This window comes from Paralichthys olivaceus, chromosome 2 (assembly GCF_024713975.1).
Source record: "Paralichthys olivaceus isolate ysfri-2021 chromosome 2, ASM2471397v2, whole genome shotgun sequence".
Classification (NCBI taxonomy): Eukaryota; Metazoa; Chordata; class Actinopteri; order Pleuronectiformes; family Paralichthyidae; genus Paralichthys; species Paralichthys olivaceus.
This window is the reverse complement of record NC_091094.1, coordinates 26,671,406-26,692,088: the sequence shown is the minus strand read 5'-3', so window position 1 is coordinate 26,692,088 and position 20,683 is coordinate 26,671,406. Positions and strand designations below refer to the sequence as shown.

Sequence of the window (20,683 nt, the reverse complement as noted above, 5' to 3'; positions counted from 1 at the left end):
ATATCCTGGTCTACCAGAACAAAGAGAGTAGCTCAGTCCATCAAAGAGAAATAATATGTCGATGATAATGGTTGCATGCATTTACATTTGATTAAATTCTGTATACGGAATTCAGGATAAGTACCCAACTGTACTTATTTCAGTACTTGTGCTCTCTCTTATATCAGAAAATGTAATTTCACCTCTCGAGATTTGAAAAAAAACAGGTACAGTAGGTGGCGCTATGCACCTTAAAATTGTTTGCGATCCACCAGTAAACCGAAATACGTTGACTGCAGGTGTGCTGCTAATGTTAGCTGCAGCTGCTGCGGGGGACTTGGCTTTCAGGCTTTCAAATTCAGTGCTCTCATCAAGTTTTGCCATGGCCAGGTTTGCATTTCACATTACAAATACTTCACACAGTGTTGTCTCCGTTAAATTCTGAAAAGTGTGACCACACTTGAGAACGCTTTTGGCTCACCATTGCCTCCAATTACCAACACTGTAGCTTGCTGCACACCCTCCCTGAAATGTAGTGTTGCTTGCTACAGATGCAGTAGTGCACAATTTAAAATGTGTAGGCCACATGCGGAGGTTCTACTCGCTTTCTCACCCAGATAATTGAACTTGATTTAACATGAATCCGTGTTCGGTTGTACTGATGTTATGCCTTGTCACTTGAGGAACTTGCACTGTTGTAAGACAAGCATACCGTATATAATAAGAATACCAAACCAGATGAATAGGCTCATAGATTGAAAAGCCAGACCCATTCTATATGGTGCTGGGCTGTATCATGTCATATCTAAAACTCATTAACATTACAGAAGAGACTGGAGAATGAATTGTTCACTGCACTCATCATAACTCATCTGTAAGTCATCATTCCAGCAAGGCATTTTACCCATGGAGAAATAACTTGATGTGTACTGTACCAGACAAAGACATTTCACAGGACAAACAGAAAAGCCCAAAATTGTTAACAAAAGTCATAAAACTGTCGAATCTCCATGCACATACATTAGAACACTTATTGATATCATACCATGTGACTTCCACCTACCAAGGATATCATTACCGCTGTCCGTTGCATCCTTCACCAATGACCATCACTTCAGACATGCCTGAGACGTTCACATACAGGTTTTCTTTTGTCATGTCAGCTGACACAAATTCTTCTGCTGGAAAAAACATACAAACTCACTTTAAAATACACACATGTACGTTCATCTCAGCAGTATTTAAATGACAGGAGAACTAATAATGTTACAGAAAGTCAGGTATTGTCATTACAATCTTATCAGCGTCAAAGGTTGACTTACAGCTACACATTTTGGAATTAATTTTGGAAAATCCTAAATAAAGTGCATGCAAATCCCTGAGCAGTGCAGGTAATGTTAAAAACAGTCCACCTCTTTTGGCAGGATGTGGCATTCTTCTAAAGGTGCCTCCCTTCCAACTCATGGCAGCTGGCTACAGGGAATCTAACAATGCATAAGATTAAATAAGGTTTTCAATGCAATCATTCTTTCAGGCTGTTCAAAAGACTGAGACTGCTGGTGTTGCTTGAACCTAATGTACAGAAAAGAAAGAAATCTTTAAACTTCCTTCCTCACAAATCCATTTGCTTGTTGTTTGTTAGTTAGTCCTTCATTTTCTTATGTATGTACTTTTTCAGTTGGTGGCCATGATCAATGAGTGGGGTGCATGGCAGAAGTATAATGGGTGTTACTACTGCTTAGGACTGTTACAGACATTAACAAACTGCCATATCTGGTGACAACATGCTAAAACGATAAGTTATTGAAATTATTATTATCATTATAAATATTGAATATAAATCCTGTAAAAAAAAAAAAAAAAGAGCGATGTCCAAAAGAGCTGTAAATCCCACAAACACAACTAGAAATGAACTAGTAGTGGCATATCCAGGACCTAAGCTGTTGGCTGTAAGAAATGTTTGAGTTTGATTGATTATTGGTTAACTGGAAAAGTCATATATCCACATGTTGTTTCTGGCCTGGATTGGCACGTGGTTCATTAAGTTATTGTGATTTGAATTGTTGTCACATGTACAGCACCGTTTCCAGCCTCTTTCTTTCACTGCAGCCATTATTCAGACTCTATATCACTCACATGCTTATCTAAATCATGAGGACAGTTCAGACTGCGGTCACATGGCCACTCATCAGTTACATGTGAGATTATTCTGAGGGTATTTTTATGTAACATCACTCAGGGCATGTCTGTGTCACACTGAGAGAGCTCAAACCGTTGGCACTGACTGTCAGCATAAGCAACCCATACCTTCCTCTTTTACTCTGATTTGTATTTAGTTTAGAGGGAGGCAATTTTGATGGGCAACATACTCTGGTCATAATGTCATATTTAACCAGAAATGGATGACAAATTATGAAATATTCTTTTTTAATTAAAAGGATAAACTCAAAGGCAGACATTCATCTCTGAATTGTGATCAAATTCAGCTGCACTGTTCCTTCAAAGTTAGAAATAGACAGTTTTATGACAGAACATCTGGCTTTTCACATCTTACAGCTTCTAGTCATTTAAAAAAAAAGATGATTCCATGCAGGAAAAAGCAATTGAGGCAGTACCTGAACTCCCGGTGGTAGCAGAGAGAAGGTCAGAGCAGGGCCATATCAAAGCCTTAGTCTGGTTCAGAAATCAAAACCAATGTGAACAGTTAAGTCGTTAATAGTTTCCTGTTTAAAGAGGTCTCCAGAACAACCACAGTTTGCATAAATACAGTATAAACCTAAGATTGACAGATTGAAGAAGTTACCCTTAATAAACCTGACTAAAATGATTAAGGTTCTATTTCCAATGCAACTTTGTTTGCAGTTTTAATGAAGAGCATGTGTGTTTTTTCCAGAACATTCCTCATAACAAACAATCCCACTTTTATTATACCTCAAACGCGAGACTCATGGCAAGCATTTTTAGAAAATGAAAAAATAATGAAAAAGCTCAAGAATGCTCAACTCGATTCGATTTAATCCACGACTGACTTGAGAATTTTCCCAGGTGTCTTAACATATTATTTGGTTTAAGACAGTTCTGAGTGGATATCAATATCAGGAACAACCACAACAAATAGTATTTTTGTTTTAATCATTATTATTTAAACATTACAATTCTAACTTTACAACCACTTGTGGGTATTTGAGAATTAACATGGGACAACCTTTATTCAGTTGGCAACTTTCCCTGAATGATCACCAACAGAAAATTGAGTGATGTTTCCTCAGGGCACAACAATCTGCCATGCTGAACTGAAACAGCAAACCTGAGATCATCCTTTCTGCCAGACAGAACGTTTGGACAATTCTGTCATGGATTTTGTTAATTGACAATGTTTCTTCCAATTAGGTTGGGCAACTAAACATCGGTGTGTGTTTCAGAGATTGTTTTTCCTTTGAGAACATTGTCAGCATCTGACAGAGAGCCGCAGCACTGAGGCAGGCTTTTCCCTCCCTCTAGCCTTCACCTGGATACAGCTCCTGCCCCAACAATGCTGGCTCTATTCCGTCTCTTGGGGGTTATGGATTAGTATATTTAACATATTGGAGCATTGCTATAGAACAAGGGGCCTTTTCCTTGTTGAAGAAACCCCAGATCAAGAAGGTGACAGGACCCAAAAGACAAGAAGTGTTTGTGTTTCAATAGATCAAAATGATCTACTTAGGTTTATTTAGCATAGAAGGCAAATATAAAGTCTTACAATATATGAAAGATTAAATATCAATGTATGTGAAGCACAAAAAAATAAAAAGAAGAAAGTGATTTGTGCTTAAATCCTCATAGCTATTCTCCCTCAGATTCTTCAGTCCTCTGCATAAACTTCCTCTGAGATTTACCTCAGATCCTCGCTCTCAGGGTTACGTCTCCTTTATAAGGCTGGAACTGAGAGGAGGGCTTCACTATTCCTTTCTTATCAGCAACCCATACATGGTATATATTTGAACAATCTCAGCAGTTGATTGGTTTAGACCCAAAAGTATGTTTGTGGTTATATGAAACATGCATTCAGTGAACCTGACGGTGGATCATACAAAGAAGTTCTTACATGCGATGTACATATGATCCTGCATAAACAAAATCCTGATTTTTTTTCTGAGAACTTACCCAGACCTCTGTTCTGAGAACAGGGCCTCACAGAGTGGCAGCTGGAAAGTACCACTGTTGTCACCACTGATAACCTCTATCTGCAAGCAGTATATTAACAACAGACTTCAACAGTACATAACACATATGCAACAATTTAAATATCACTCGAAAATGTCACTTGAGTTTATGGATTTCCTTCTCTTCATTCCTCTGAAGCCTCTCTTTTGGAAGAAGCATTGGCAGAACGCACTCTTGACCTGTGCTCTCTCCTAACATGGGACACCTTTCTGACATTACAATGTGCTACACAACCAGGCTACATCATACCACTACACTTTTTCATTGATCCATGTCCACATTTTGGTTTCATATATGATATAATCCCCGTCCATACTAAAACGCCTAAAAACATATCATGTGATCACCCACGAACACTGGGCATGCACATGCCAGTGTAAACAGGAAGAAATGCGCTTTCTACTGGACACAGTAATAGTCGCAAAGTGTTTGAATAGTAGCCCCTGTCCTTCACATGTAAGCAGTTGTATTATTGTAAAAATGTAGAATTCAACTGTTGTGTCTACATCATAGTTTCCAAATGTCTCAGTTTCTTGCCATCCAGAATGAAACGCAGCCGCTGACTTTTCAAAACAAAATGGGGCCAGCAGCTTTTTTAAATTTCGTTGCTTAGTGGCTCCAAGTAATGTGGATGCCAGGCTTATTATAGCACAATTGATGTGTTTCAAAAATAAAACAGAAGTATGGACGGGTAGCCCCAGTCACATCACCTGAAACTCTACACGCAGCATTTTCTTATGATTAGAGGGAAGAAAGTCCAACATTAACTGTTTTACTGCGGCTGCAAACTCTTCTTTACTCCCTTCATGAATCCAAAATACTTCCTGCATTGGCAGTGAACAATGCCACAGACGATGATCATAATTCCTTGAGACACTCTACAGCTTGAATCAACGTGATAAACTTTTCCAGATTGCTGCCATCCTGGTAGCACCCGTGCAGTGGTATAAAGTTGCATTCGAATCTGTAGATTATCAGTGTTTACTGGATATCTACATGTTGTGTCATGTTGTAAGAGTGGTGTTAAGATATGCTGGCATCATTCAGGACAAATAGAGGCTAAAGATACAGATACAGGTAAAACCAACATTGAGTGTCATAGTTACGTTGGCTGCCATGGCACTCTACTGGGGCGATGAACACCATTCTCCCAAAAGATATTCCCTCATTTTGTGTTTTAATGATGGTGGGGATAGAGATGTCTGACACATTAGTCGAAAATTTCCCATTCGGTCACGTCATTCCACAACCCCTAGTTATTGCTATTATATTTCTCCATATATATCCATGTCCTTCCTTCTTTCTGAGACTGAAGGTGAATCACATGTGGCTCTATTTCTGGAGAAGTCTTCATTAGTCAGAATTGCTCAACTTCCAACAACCCACGGTCTCTTGCCTGAGGTTTTCATTATTATGATTTTCTTGTGCAGTTGGTTGATTGAAGAATTGATTGACGTCCAATCATTAAAAGACATTAGATAAATACGATGAAACCATTAATGGACAGCAAGATACACTATTTTTTGCTTGACTGGGTTCTATACCACAGAGGACTGTTGATTAGCATGGTCACATATATAATTCTATATACACCATCTTATTATACACCTTAATTGTACATATCGGTATTGTACAAAAATAAAATTTATAGTCTATTTATACTTAAACACATATATATGCAAGCCTTCACAAGATTCAGCTTAGTTGAGTTTTGTGTATTTTTGCATCCAGTTTTCCATCCATCCTTAAATCTCATGGAAAGGTTAAACCAGTTCAGCTCCATTCACAAGGGAACCACCTTATTACCAAAATAATTTGCAATCACATGTAATTTATTTTTTTAATAATGCTGAGCTACTGGGGGTGACGGCTCGCTGACACGGAAAGGCAGGCTATATATTGGCCCTGTGGAGTAAACACTTTAGTAAAATGTGTTTTGTGTGATGTTTTAACAATACTGGTTGAGCTGGTGGAGTCACCTGTCAGCAGCTCATGAATTTGCCTCAACATCCACGTGGCACAAACATGTGTGAGCAACACGCTCTTCCAAAGTCTTTTTACTGCCGACACAAATTGGCCGCTTAAACCATCTTCTTGTGACAGGTCAATGTAAAACATCATCCGCACCAGCCAGACAGAGGCAGAGAGAGCTCTCTGTTAGCCTCCCTGCTCACTTTCAGTTTTTGTGCGAGCAGCTCTTGCGGCTATTCATCCATCAATCTGACGACGAGTCACTGAGCGCACTACAAACACATGTCTGTCAGCAGAAATGCAGGTTCAAATGCTGTTTGTCCGTTTCCTTGCTGGGCCGGTTCGCAGAGTCGCTCTCCTCTTGTGTATTTTTTGCGCTTCTAGGTGTCGCCTCTGCTGCCTGCCAGAAAAAATATAAATAAACATTACATAATAATAATATAGTAGTGAACACCTATGGTCACATCTAATCAGGTGAGGCTCAATTAGCCATAATTCAAAACAAGTTTATTGATATCTAGCGGTGAAGTTGCTTGTTGCAGCTGAACACCCCTCACCTCACCCTCTCCTTCCAAACATGAAAAAGAAACAGTGGTAGCTTCAGTTGTCATAAAAACTCAAAAGGTTTTAGTTTGTCCAGTTTGTTCTACTGTAAAAAAACATGGTGGCCCCCACACAGAGGATCAGCTCCTGATGTAAATACTGAAATATAAAGTATTTAAATATAAAGGGCTGATTCTAGGGTAAAGAAGATAACAATTTGCAGAAATTAGATAATTACACAATTGTGAAAACATCACAAGGATTTTTTATATTCCCTTTTGTTTTGGATCCCTTTCACCTAAATCTTACACACTAAGCCTTTAAAGACCTCTGTGAACCAGAGGATATATACACGTGGATATATATATATATAAATATATATATATAGCATATGTATGTAAACTACAGCCACTTATATATATATAAAATAGCATATGTATGTATACTAAAGCCACTAATCTTTCATCAGCAATAGATATTCCTGTTCCTGTTGTTGGCTGCACTGAATTAGAACACATTTCACATACTCCTGGGAATTGTTGGCAATCATTGCATTTGTTCTTTTCCTGTGGCACAGTTACCTGTTCGTGCAGAAGCTGCTGCAGTCAGAGTCGTTCCGCCGTGCGCACACGCAGCGCTGGGCCTCTGCGTCCCTCCTCCTCCTCCTCCTCTGCTGATCAGTGCCAGCAGAGCGCTTCATACGCAGCGAACCCTGGTAACTGGACATACCATACGGGACAGTGTGCCTACAAAAAGATACATTCACATGTGCTGAGTGATCATTAGACTTCAAGGTTTTGTAAGCAGACCTGAAGTAATGAAATCTGTAGTCTATTGTAAACCAAGTCAATAAGACTGTGGCTCACAAAGAGCTTTTTTTTCTCCTTGTAAAATATTCAAAAGACATTTTAAAAGGCTGTACCTGGTGCTGGACTGAATTATACTGAGAGGTGTTTCTAGTTTTTGGACCTTCACCATTTGGATACAAGATGGGTGAAGACCAGCTTATAGGAAACACATTTCAGTGTAATGGAGTCCAGTAAAACACCATCAAAGGCTGCAGCCTCAAAAATATCCATACTTAACCTCTGTGAAAAGTCAAAATTGAACATGATGATTGTTTACAGAACTGCTGCTGGATCCAATAGGCAGTAAACATACAACCTAGTAAACCCGTAAGTCTGTTTATCTTAACATCAGTACATGAGCAGATATAAACTAAGCAAATCAACACCCCGAAGCTCCCTTTGGCAGATGACAGGAAGTGTAAAAGTACATTTAAACATTCTTTTTGTTTGTGTATGAACATTAGGTGCAGTATATTTCAGTGTTGCTGTCTTTAAATCATAAAGGCAATACACAAACAGTAAAATGTGTTGCTTCAGCTCTTGAGAGTTGTTCCTGCTGGAATCCCATGATCTCACCTTATACATGGTGTGCACACATGCTTTATTTTGAACTAAACTGTTGGAACTTAAAGGGGCATTCCAACGATTTTACGCATCGACTTATTACAATTTACCTACACAACCTGGTTACATTTTGGGGCTTAGTGGCACAGGAGGGATCATCACTTTGCTAGACTTTGTTTACATTTCAGAAGAATGTGGTTGAGGTCTACTTTATGAATTTCTCACTTCTCCTCCACCTCCCAACGCAGGTGATGGAGGGGAGAGCGCTTCTAACATGCGACAGATGCAATAATACAAAATACTAAAATAAAACAAGTATCTTACAAAAAATGTAGAAAAACAGAGGAAGATGTCACGATAGTTTGTTGCGATAAGAGCCTTCATAGGTGTCTGTATGTTGTCAAGAAAATCACGTGATCTCTGCAGCTAATACATTATTTCCTGCATCTGCCCGCTGCACCTTTCAACTAAATAATCCAGAGGATTTGTTGCTGTTGTGAGCGCATCAGTGCAGAAAACCTCAAGCTGTCTTGTGCATGTGTGAAAGGCAAATTGCGGGTAAAGTCCATTCCCAATTCTCCAGATTTTACGTGCAAGTCATGTCACCGACTCAAATGCAGCAGGCAGCTGTTTTATCTTAGAATAAGCCAACTACAGCCTACACTAGCAGACCAACTAGCTGGGGAACTCAGTGGAATATTTAGTGGCCAAAAAGTGACATTTCCCTCAGGAGCTGCAGAGCTAAGAGTTAATATTAGAATCAAATCCAACAGATCCAAATGAGTGCTACTGTTGCTTTGTGTCTGTTGTGTATTTACAGTCTATAGTCTGATAACGTGCAATTTAGGCTCCATTACGCTTGCAGGTATCTTCTTTACTCACTTTGTTGGCACATCACAATGTTTTTCTCATTTCTTCTGCCAACTGTCAATTGGTGGATGTGAAAATACTGTGAAAATATTGGTAGGGTTTCACAGTAAGCCTGTGCAGGGGCATGTAAAGTATATTTCCTTGTGTATATGCATCATACCAACAAAAGAGGGATGCACACGCACAAAAAAACTTCTGCTTCCAAGAACTGCCAGTGACCAAAATACCTTGCATGCACAGGGTTATGTTACAGGCTTGAGATGCTTTAAATCTGTTTCAGCTTCACTTCGTGACAGTTTGGTAAGAAGGATCAGGATTCATTTATTAAAATCTTTCAAAGAACAACTCTAACCCAACAATAACCCATCTTTTATGAGAAGAAGTTTCTTCTCCTGTCGCGGCTATTCCCTGAACTACTCATATATCTTCATCACAGAAGTGACTCATCTTATACAGACAGTGCTTCACAAGGCTCAATGCCAAGCCATTTTTCATCCAGGTTCAGGTTCACTTAACTTTCTTCCAAGTTTGCTAAAGACGTTATGCTGTTTTGTTCATTCTGCACCATCAGTGACGTGATTTAAAACACATTTAAAGTTTCACTTATTTTCCATGATTTCACAGTTTGACTGAGCCCCCCCCAAAAATGCACTGATCTGCCACAATATTCCAGTTGACTGATGTAATATTGTGGATGACTTGACTATGGCATATGTCCGAAGTGCAAACCTGAAACCAGTTACTTCTTTCTGTGCACCGAGGGTGTTGAACACAGCAAAACTGAACCCGTTTCAATTCATTGTCTTCTAGAGCAGCATCAATCACATTTTAGAATGTGTGATCACCAGCTGCTGAAACACCACACATTTGAAAACACGTCTGCAACTGAACCTGATGAATGATCTTCACCTTGTAACTTAGGATGGAGGTTTAATTTTGACAAACTTGCATAGCTTTCATGATTTCTTACTGCAAGGATTTTCCACAGTAGCAGTAATGAAAATGGGTGCAAGTTGAATTTGTGAAAAACCTGTAACATTTCCTTTTTTTTTGTACAGATCGTTTTTTTTTTAAAGAAGCATGACAACCTGAGAAGTCGAGAGGTCGACTACGGTAACAGCTGCAGCTTTGAAGCACTCCGCTGAGAGGGATTAAACCTCGGGTAATTAATTTTAGTCACACTAAATCATTTCACCTTTTCACACACATGATCCCATGAGAACTGTCAATCACTACAGCTGTTCCCCGAGTTATGTCCCCTTGAAATTTAAGCTTCTTTCTGACTGGCTGTCGAGATGATTTATCCACATATTGTTATTGTGTGATAAATGATTGTGTGTTTTTGTTATTGTATGACTTTGTGGACTCCTATCTGGAAAACAAAAAGTTTCTATCTCCAAAGTCAAACTTTCTTGGTTCTATAGAGTTCTACTTGTGAAGGGGGTTAGGGGTTTGAATGCACACAAGAGGTATATTCAGGTTCTTCATTTTTGTCATGTTGCCACACCGCTCAGTGACTGCAGCTTAAATGGCAGTGAGGACACAGAACTGAAGATGAGAAAATGTCATGCAACCCGGGGCTAATGAGAGGGCTGTCTCTCTGAACTTAAACTAATGGCCCGTATTTAAATCTGACCTCTGCACTGCATGCAAACATGGATCACCTTGAAAAATAACCCACAATGTTCATTTCTATGACAAAATATGATTTGCCCTAAAACAGGAAATACTTATCTGTCATTAATTTTAAAATTCAACTATTCCCAATGAGGAGAGAGTGTGTGCGGCAGCATGTGGCGGCTGAAAGAACCAAAAAAAAAAGCTGCACCCAGCATCTTTTTTCAGAACCAGTGCATCTGGTTGAAAATCCCTGAAGACAGAAATCCACAAGTGTTTTCACTATAGCTGTTTGTTGCATAATTAATCAGATGAGGTGAGACTCGTCACCCTGGTAAAAAAATTGTTCTGGCTGTGTCTTAGCATATCAAACGCAGACACTCACATAACTGTGTAGTCAACACAACAAGACAACAACACAATTCTTTGGGCTGTGGCTCAGACTTAGTGGCGGCAGGCTCATCCATACAAAGTACGAGGCCAAGCGTCCTCTGGCTGGTGCTCATGGTGAACAAAACAATGTGAAATAGTGATCAACAGCGAAGGGACAAGTTGGCATATTAAACAACGATAGTGGTGATTTCTTGTTGTCATAGGAACAAAACTCACACGCAGCACTTTTTTGTTGAGGCGATGGGATGAAGCGCCCCCCCCCCCCCCCCCCCCCCCCCCCGCGCCCTGCCAGTGCTTTTATGCTAGAGAGAAACACTGTAGACACACGCCCTGAGGATTACAAGGTTCTATCTGTTCTACAGCATTTTTTTTTTCACAATTTTGAGCGGATTCTGTGATATTGTACATTGAGGATAAATAGTTTTATATATGTCATAGTTCATATATTACACACACTTTTGTTTTGAATTGCAAAAACTCAATATCTGAAATCTGCTCCGAAGGGCAGAACCCCAAATCCCAAATTATATTTTTGAAAATGAAGCTATAATCCCAAAGGAAAATAATTGCGTTTGAGCCCATGTGGTTACAAAAATGTCCATTCCAATCACTAATGTAACTTCAAATACTAATATTAAGTATGGAATTATATCAGAAATGGGAGAATTCAAAGTGAACAGGAACAACTGGAGAGCATGGACTGTATGTGCTGTACTGCTCACATAGTGTACGAGGCCCCACCTGTAACAAGTACATTCAACAAAAAAATTGCCTGATTTGACTTCAATCTACGCAGGCGCTGCCAAACAAGACAGACCATTAGCAATTCATATCTGGAAAACATTAGCACACCGAGCGACTTCAGAGGAAAGACCTTCCGGCGGCAGCTTGATCCACTCCACACAGTATAAATCCTGCGTACAAAAGGAAGATAAATCTAGACGGCTGCATGCAGCCAATTTTGAAACTTCATCTGTAAGGTGTTACTGCAGAAAAACAGGGGCCTCTTACAGTGCAAAAGCTTTGATCTTATTGCACTGATCCTGTTGGACAAATATTATAATCTGTATAAGTTGTTAAAGAGCAAATCCGCGCCAACACGCAAACGTGTCTTCTGTGCCGGAAACATATGTGAATGGTTTCAATTTATTGATTGACTCTACACTCAATTTTTACATTTTTCAAATAAAGTTCTGAATGTGCTTGTAGAAGAGATCCGCTGCACTTCTCTCTGCAGGCTGGAAACCGTGCCACTCAAAAGCTTTGTAACCAAAGGACTGATAAAAGATGGATGATCTCATATCGCCTCCACCTCCCGACTCTCAAAGCCATGGCCCAAACCAACACACAACTCTCATATTCGTGTCTGAGAAAAAGGCACACCAAATTAAACCAGAGCCGCCCTGAAGCCCATTGTTTGAACTCAATAAACCAGTAGAATTAACTGCACCTATCTTCCCCGTGCTTCAGACATTTGGCGTCAGCTTATACAGGTGATTATCTTACAATTTTGTCTTTTTCACGCCAGATACCAACACATTACTTTCCAGCCTGGCACCAGTCAAATGTAATATTTTGATGTTTTCACACTTGCTGATTGGAAAGCTGATTGGAAATAACAGCAAGTACAGGAAGACAAAAAAGAATGTTGAGCGAGTGAATAACAGATGAAGGAAAATAGTGGTGTTGGCAAGTCGAACCCTCTATTATTCTATAAGATATTAGCTTTGGTAAAATATTATGAAGAGCCATTGCTGTTATCTTGTTTCAATTTAAAACTGGCAGCAACAAGAATTGTGTGGATTTCAGACTCTTCTACATGAATTTCAAAGCCTCAGTAACAACCAGGTTCTATAACAACCAGGTGGACCCCTCCCTGCTGCCTGTTGCGCATTGTCAGATTCTTCGTGGAATTGAAATACCTGAGAGGTCAGGGTTCTGAACTCAGATTACATCAGGTTTTCACAGTTCACAAAGCCACAGGAAATACTGACGTCTGATGAGACAACGCCTGGTGTGTTTGGCGGCTCCCTTTGCCACAAATCCTTTCATGGATTAAAAAATGAAGAGAACACTTTGTTTTCTACATAACTCACATATTTGTGTCTCCTGCAGTTCACCTGTACTCATGAGATTATAGCTCCAGCACACACAACATGCAAATCAGATTCTCGGCACGAAGGTCTGTCTTAAGACCAAGAGTAGTGATTACAGTGAACAAATGAGTGCTCATGACGAGACACTACACCGATCAGCCATTAGAACTGATAACTGCTTGCACTGTTGGGGAATTTGTGATGTATATGTTGACTTAGTCAAACCATGAAGTCTGAGAAAACAAGTGAAATCATAAAGTAAGTTTTAATCTTGTGGCAGAACTGGTACTGAGGTAAGTACATAGATCAAGTACTCATGCCCTGTATCACAGCAATGTCTCTGTAAACTCATCAGCAGCACAAACACATTCTAGGTGTCTGTGGGCTCAGCGAAGTACCCATTAAAAAAGTGAAGATGTTAGGTCAGAAGGACTCTTACTCTGGCGTGTTGATCCAGATGATGTCCAGGTGGCAGTAATACACACACTCCTTGTCTTTGTAGGTGTAACATGTGCACCTCTTCGCCCGTCTCTTGGGCCTGGGCGGCTCAAAGGCAGGACACGGCTTCACCTCAACCGGAGAGGGAACTCTGGCGAGGTCGTCCACACCACCGGGAACGAGCTCGTCCAGCTCGGCCGCCTCCACCTGCTCCCTCGGGCTCACATCTTTGCTCGATGAAGAACCTGCAAGGGCATGGCAATGGGACATGCACAAGCTTTTCAAGTTATGACCAAACATAAACAACAACAACAACAATAGTAATAATAATCATAATAACAATACTTATTTGTATTATAATTTTTGCTATAATAGCAATAATAATAATAATAATAATAAGTAGTATTATTGGTAGCAATGTTATTGTAATTATTGCATTTGGTATTAATGTTGTTACTATGATAATAATAATGACTTTGAATAGATACAAATTGATTGATTGATTATTAGAGGTGATCTTAAGTCTGTGAATGTAAATTCAATTTATGTAAACCATTAGTTCACCAGTTCCAGAATCAGAATCGTGTTTATTGCCAGGTAGGTTTACACATACATGGAATTTGCTGTGGTGTGTTTGTGCGAATATAAATATAGAAAATAGAAAACATAAAAAATAGAAAACAAAAAATGTAAAAAAAAGTAAAATAGAAAGTACTATAGGCAAGCAGGAGGGATTGTGCAAAAGTTGAATGACAATTAATTATCTGTTGCAATTTTAAATATGGATTCATTATTTTTTGTAATTTAAACATGTCACAACTATATAACAATCAATTACAAATTGCTGGATGCATAAATAAAGTAAATATTAATAAATTTGCCGATAATAGTCATTTGCAGCACAAATGAAATGAACGTATTAACATATAGAAATGTAATGACAGTTTTCATTGCACAATGCCCACTATTGACTAACACCTGTTTTCGTCATCACATTTTCTTTCAGCGACTCATAAAATCTTGTGGTATCATAAATAACACAAGTTGTCTCTTTATTTATCGTTGAATGCCTCCTCAGTAAAAAAGACCACCCACTAGTTTAACAGTAGCTGCTACTCACCGTTTGCCAAAGATGCTGTCACCACGATGAGGAACAAAACTCCCACATCAAATGATGAAACATTAGCCATCACACACAAAGCATAAGAAATTAAAAATGTTTTAAAAAAATGAAATTCACAAACAGGAGCGATAAAACCTCCTAAAGTCCAGAGTGTCTTCTTCAGTTGATCTCAGTGCAGTGAAAGTCCCGATGGAGACGTCACATGTGTGATTCCACTGATACCTGCTGACAGAAGTATCACTGCTGCACTGCTACCACTCAGCTTTTACTCCCCTCACTCAAACTCTGCTTCATTATAAACTGATCTCAGTGACAAGTCAACTGTAACACACAGCATGATTCCTGCTGCACCGTTCAAAGTAAAAGTCCTATCATCAAGGCACTAGGGAGGAGTTTAGAATGAAGACTTACTAGATATATTCATTTTTGTCATGTTGCCCCCCAGTTCTCTATATTTATTGAAGCTATTATTTAGGTCAAATGTAAAAACTGCCCTTTTTTTGTTTATTTTATTGTTCTGTATAAAAACCAATTGTTAAAAAACAAAGCTCTCTGTTAAAATGAGTCCTAAACTTTAGCTTAGTTACAGCTCAGTCACAAACCACAGACCAAAACACAGTTTCAGGAGGTTCAACATCACTTTTACTTTCTCTACCTTAGTGAGATTGAAACAGTTTTTCTCTTGTGCCTGATTCAGCACTTATTTCCAAGAAGTACATGTCTGCTTATAACATTTTTGTAATCCTGAGACTACAGAATGATAAACCATTTATAATTTGGTTATTCATATGGAAATGGTTGTTTGATTTCCCTGTTAGGTTCATGTATGTGAAACACAATCATCTCTCAGAGCAATTTTCACGTATTCCTCCTTCTTCTGGGTTTTTATTTTGAAAGGGAAACCCTCCCACTTCTACTTTTGCTCAGCTTGTGTGTCTGGTTTGGATTTGAGGCTGCTGAACCTGCAGAGCACCACCCGCTGGATGCAGTGACTCAGTGATGCTAGAGGGCTGAGGGCAGCAACACGTACAGGATGCAGTCAATGACAGTGGTTCCTGGGCTGTGGTTCAGGGATCTATAGGGTTCACACCCAAATGAAAAACAAGCCAGCATCATTGAAGTTAGTAAATCAAAAGGTCTTGAGAGGGCTGGACCTGGAGGATTGGCTTTTTTTTGTGTTTTTAAAAATAATGAACAAGAGACTGGAAGGTTAGTTAACCAACCAAGGCAGAGCAAGCATCTATCACTGATGGCCCAAAAGGTCTCAGGTTCACAGTGTAATAAACCTTAACTCAGAGGTGGTTCTCACCCCTGTCCATTTCTTTGTTAGTTGGTTAATGTAAACACTACTAAACAGATTTCCATGAAAAGAATCCATTTATAGAGGGCAAAATTCATAGATCTTGAGGAAAGAAAAGTAAGCATAGTAAAACAACCGATATCTTTGAGTGTGTTGAGTTTGGTGCATATCTAAATAAAGTTCTAACTAATTTTAATGTGGATTCATGAGGGGACTGTGGGGACTTGGCGGAGGTATACACCACACTGGGTGCCCTTCTGGTTCGTAACAAAGCAAAATTTTTATTTTCATCATATTGCGGATTGTGAATATGGACACAATTATTCACAGTACACCCCCAAGGTTCAACAGCAGGTCCTAGTGTTATCTGGTTAAATAATAATATCTTTGTTAAAAGCTTTTGTGTTCATTGTCCTAATCAGCAGATGGTGTTTGCTCGGTTGTCATGGCGATGGCTCACCTTCACTTCCGTAATGAACTCTTAATTGTAAGAGCTTTTCTATTGCAGTTGATATTCTTCTTATTGTTCCTGCAGAATTTTGTGTTTAAAATGTGTTTTTTAACGTGTGGGTATACTGGTTAGATTGTGGCTCAAGCAGAATTACGTTACCGTGTGTCTGCTCTGTGTTCTGTAATGGGCGTGTGCTTGAATATGACGTTAAGCATTAAAACACACAGACAGGGGAAGAATGGGGGAACATTAGGGGCCCACATTTCATGTTTTGCTCCAGGGCCCCAGATTGGCTTAATCAAGCCATGTGTTATACAGTACATGTAGTAAACCACAAAGTCAACAGGAAGCTCAGCAAACCATACTGTTAGTTAATGAAAACAGAAACGTGACCTGAATATAGCTAAAGAGTTCTGACCGTTGACCGGTCAAATGATAGACGTTAGAAATCAAATCAGTCACGCGTTAGAATGCCTCACTTTGTGTAAATTACAAATTCCATACATATTCAGACACACACAAAGGTGTCTCCGAAAACGGAGACAGGAATGTTATTGAGGGAAACAAACACTAAGAGGTGGATATTAAATGAGTTTTGAGGTCTACCAGACTGGAAGTGGAAGGACTGAGTGACTGTGGGGGGGGTTTAGTTTACATATGTAACGCAGCTAGCGGAGCTGATTGTGGCACACCTGCAGGCAATCAAACACACTCACACACAGTCGTGTCTCCATGACTTCAGAGGACATTGCTTTGACTTACATTGATTTCATGGAGACGTACTCAAACATTAGTTATTACCTGCCCAACCCTAATTTAAATCTAAACCTGACCGTGAAACACGTCATTCATGGATTACATTGTGGGGGGTTACTTTTTGTCTCCATGATGTGACAGTGTAAACGGATTTAGGTTCCTACAACATTGCCACACAGGTTTGCCAAGCTATCCTCATTAGGACCTGGCGTTGACTTCCATTCATTGTGTACAGCCTAACCCCAACCATATCCCTTACCCTTAACTTTTAGCTCCCCCCAAGGGAGCAATGGAGTGGGCAGAGAGGTATTGACTTCATCTTACAGAGGCCCCAAAGTGGAGAGAATGGAAATTTGATGTCCCAGGGGCATCTATAACTGAGAGTCTCAGAGGTTTACAGTTTCCAAAGGTCACCACGGGAAACATTGAGCTGATGAAAGATAGGTGACGTAGTGTAAGTTTATCTCTGAACATCATATCAAGAACATTTTACCGCAAAATCACATTCCAAAGATTCATTTGAGATATTGTTTGAAATGTATTCAAACTATTCATAACACATATATTCAAAACACTGGTATATCCCATCATGCATCTAAAGTGAGCATCACTGTCTTGAATCCCACTTGGTTCACAGCTTTTAACAGCATCATATCCTGGAGACAGTGTCACTGCCTCAGTCCCCTCTTTCCATCGTTTGCTGCTTTCATTGTATTTTTATGACTGTGTCAGTCAGTTTATGTTTCAAGACATTGTGAGGGAATTTTCTTATGAAATAGCCGAATAGATCTGACTCCAGAAGTGCCAACCGTAGCCCAACAAAGTTAGATAACTTTGGGAAATATGTGACTGTGCAGGGCTGAAGGGCTGTTAGATCATGCTGAGTGGTTCTTCAAATATATCACACGAGAGACCCTATGATAGAGATGTGTGATGCTATTTCATAATCAGCATGGCTAGTAGACAATCAGTGTGTTGGTCGCCGAACGTAGCATGGATCCTTGTTGAGGTAGATCGAATGTTATAAAATGTCACAAACACTAAGATTTGCTTAAAGTACACTGTGGTGTGGACGTCTTGTGATATAAAATCCTGAGATTGCCAAGCCCGGGAGGAAGAGTGAACATTTCCTTTCAAGTGACAGAGCTGTAATTTCAGCTGAGGTCAGAGGCGAACGAAGAGAATCAGATGTCCACTTTTATTGTATGTATAAAGCTCTTTAACTACTATGCATTTTGTCATTATTCAAAAAAATAAATCACTGAGGGAAAACTCAGCTTCATGTCCCAGGCCCAGGATGAAATACTGTCAGTCTGTCTGTCTCTGAGTAACTGAGAGTAAAGAGAACCCAAATTGTTATTGTGTTATATGTGTTTTTATTTTACTGGCAGCCTCTCTGCAGAAGATGACCTCTTTTTGTATCTGTGCTTTGGAATACAGACTTGGAGTGAATGACAACTTAATAATCCAAACTGTCCCTTGTTAAATGTCGCTGTGGGAAATCAAGCTTAGAGATGTTCAAACAACACCTGATCTGGACCGACAGGTTATAACTGGACTGGGTGGATGGGTAATTAGTAGATTTTATCTTTTTAGCATTTGTTTTCTACTTTCAGCTGGAGTCTTACTCTGGAGCCTGGTGCTATTTTGACAGAAAATACACAGTCATAATGCAGTGCAGAGCTGTTTGGCTGTTACAAGTAACCTTGAAAAGCACTGAAAAGCATGGGCCCCAATTGAGGCCCCCATTCCATATAAATCCATAAATAATCTTACCAAAACACATTATGGAACAGGCCCGGTCTTCCCACCACTTATCAGTTGTTCTGTGGCTCTGTGACGTCATTAGTTCCTAGAACCTGAACCTGTGTGGTCTTGACCACAGCGATCTGGACAGGACCAGATTATAGGTCAGAATAAGGTCCCATTTACAGCTGCTTTAGATATTGAGGCAAACTGGGTATCATACTTATATAATGATAATAGTAATGCAGAGTTTAACCAAGGCTCACACAGACTCACTGATTACTAACTGTCATGGTATTCATCACAAGATTGGTCTTGCTTAGGTTTTGACATGATCGCTGTGTTAAGTGGAGAACCTTCAACTATTTAAAATGAGTCATATGACTCACTGAATGAAACCTACTTTTCAAAGCTCATCATCGATGACAACGAACTGCTGACTGCAGAGTAAATGCACATGTTGAGGGGTATTCACAAACAGCAGCAAGCCAAGTTCACAGGTGGCACAAGAGCATTAAACTGTTGATTTTCAAAGTCAGAAGCTGCACACAAATGCCCGGTGTGTGTATTGTGAAGCGTATCACAGATGATGTGGACACGTTGTGATAGACTAGTGTAGAGCTCATAGCAAACATGCCTGTTTGGACTGGGCTGATCTCTTGACCTGTATTAAAGCTCCAGCGCTACTTCAGAATTCTTCCTTGTCATTAGTGAGTCGTCCTCAAACATTTCTACAACGCACTGTCACTTTGTATTGTTTGTGTGCTGGACATTGTGTGCAGAGTTTAAAGATACCTACAGTCAGTCAGACAGACAGGAAGGCAGAGGGTTTGTGGAATTAGTAGATAGATATTGTTGAGCTGTTATAACTTACTGAGGGTAACTTATCTGTTTGAAAAAATGAAACGTCTTCATGAAGTTTACTATTATTTTATGATATTAAATTTCAAAACCATTGTGATCTTTTCCATCAATTTTCCATGGAATTTTATCCATGAAGTAATGTAGCATGCACCAATATCATTGTGACTACCATTGCCGTGACAGTCACCGAAGCTGATGGAATTATGGAACCAATATTTAGCTTAAATGTATACACTATTCTGTTGGTTTTGTAGGCAAATCGGGACTAACTTCAGTCTGCACTCAGCCTTTGTTTTCACAGATTGAGCAGAAATTGTGTTTCTTAAAGGCTACTTAAAACAGGAAAATCAAACAGTTCATTGTCAGGCTGGGACTGTTTCATGTTGCATGTACGTACATCTTAATCATTTTAGAATTTAGAATTCACTTGTTCTGAATATCATAAATCTATTACTGTATTATAGAATGTGTAAGGGAGTTAAGTTAACATCCGACATTGTGGCTTGATGACCATCTAATTTATTTTCTCATCATTTCCTCACATCATAGAATAATGAAAAAGCAGACTCAGCTCAGCATGATAAACTAATCGGTTTCGTCCAGACTCTTGTGAATCAGATCCTGTCTTCTTTCAACTAGGGATGAATAACATTAAAGTTATTTTATCCATCTTGATTCTGCAGAGCAGCAGTCTGTGCTTTGTCATTCTGAGGAATGAAGTTCCTGCAGCTGGGACATTAATCACTCTGTGACTTCAGGCCACAATCAACAACTATTAAATAAATGACTGGAGCGGGAATTTAATTCCAGACAGGAAGCTTGAGATTTGTGTGAACTGAAAGTTAGTGTCAGAATTAGTGTCAGGTAGTGGGCTCGATACTTTTCATTCATTTCTTTTTACAAAAACATCTGTGTTGG

The 20,683-nt window shown here is 39.4% G+C and overlaps 1 protein-coding gene across 1 annotated transcript; it reads right to left on the bottom strand.

Moving 5' to 3' along the window:
• Nucleotides 1-3,651: 3,651 nt before the first annotated feature.
• Nucleotides 3,652-14,932, bottom strand: LOC109629015 (endothelin-3). Its single transcript, XM_020086487.2, has 4 exons — nucleotides 14,646-14,932; nucleotides 13,527-13,770; nucleotides 7,281-7,445; nucleotides 3,652-6,556 (listed from the first exon to the last, which is right to left on the bottom strand). Exons 1-4 carry the CDS (start codon nucleotides 14,713-14,715, stop codon nucleotides 6,463-6,465), a joined length of 573 nt encoding a protein of 190 aa, XP_019942046.2. The 5' UTR covers nucleotides 14,716-14,932; the 3' UTR covers nucleotides 3,652-6,462.
• Between the last annotated feature and the right edge of the window lie 5,751 nt (nucleotides 14,933-20,683).

Coding starts and splice junctions, on each gene's coding strand:
- LOC109629015 (XM_020086487.2), bottom strand. CDS start 14,715: ATGGCTAATGTTTCATCATTTGATGTGGGAGTTTTGTTCCTCATCGTG. Junction 13,771..14,645: donor GACAGCATCTTTGGCAAACG/GTGAGTAGCAGC, acceptor ATGCCCTTGCAG/GTTCTTCATCGAGCAAAGAT. Junction 7,446..13,526: donor ATCTGGATCAACACGCCAGA/GTAAGAGTCCTT, acceptor ATCTTTTTGTAG/GCACACTGTCCCGTATGGTA.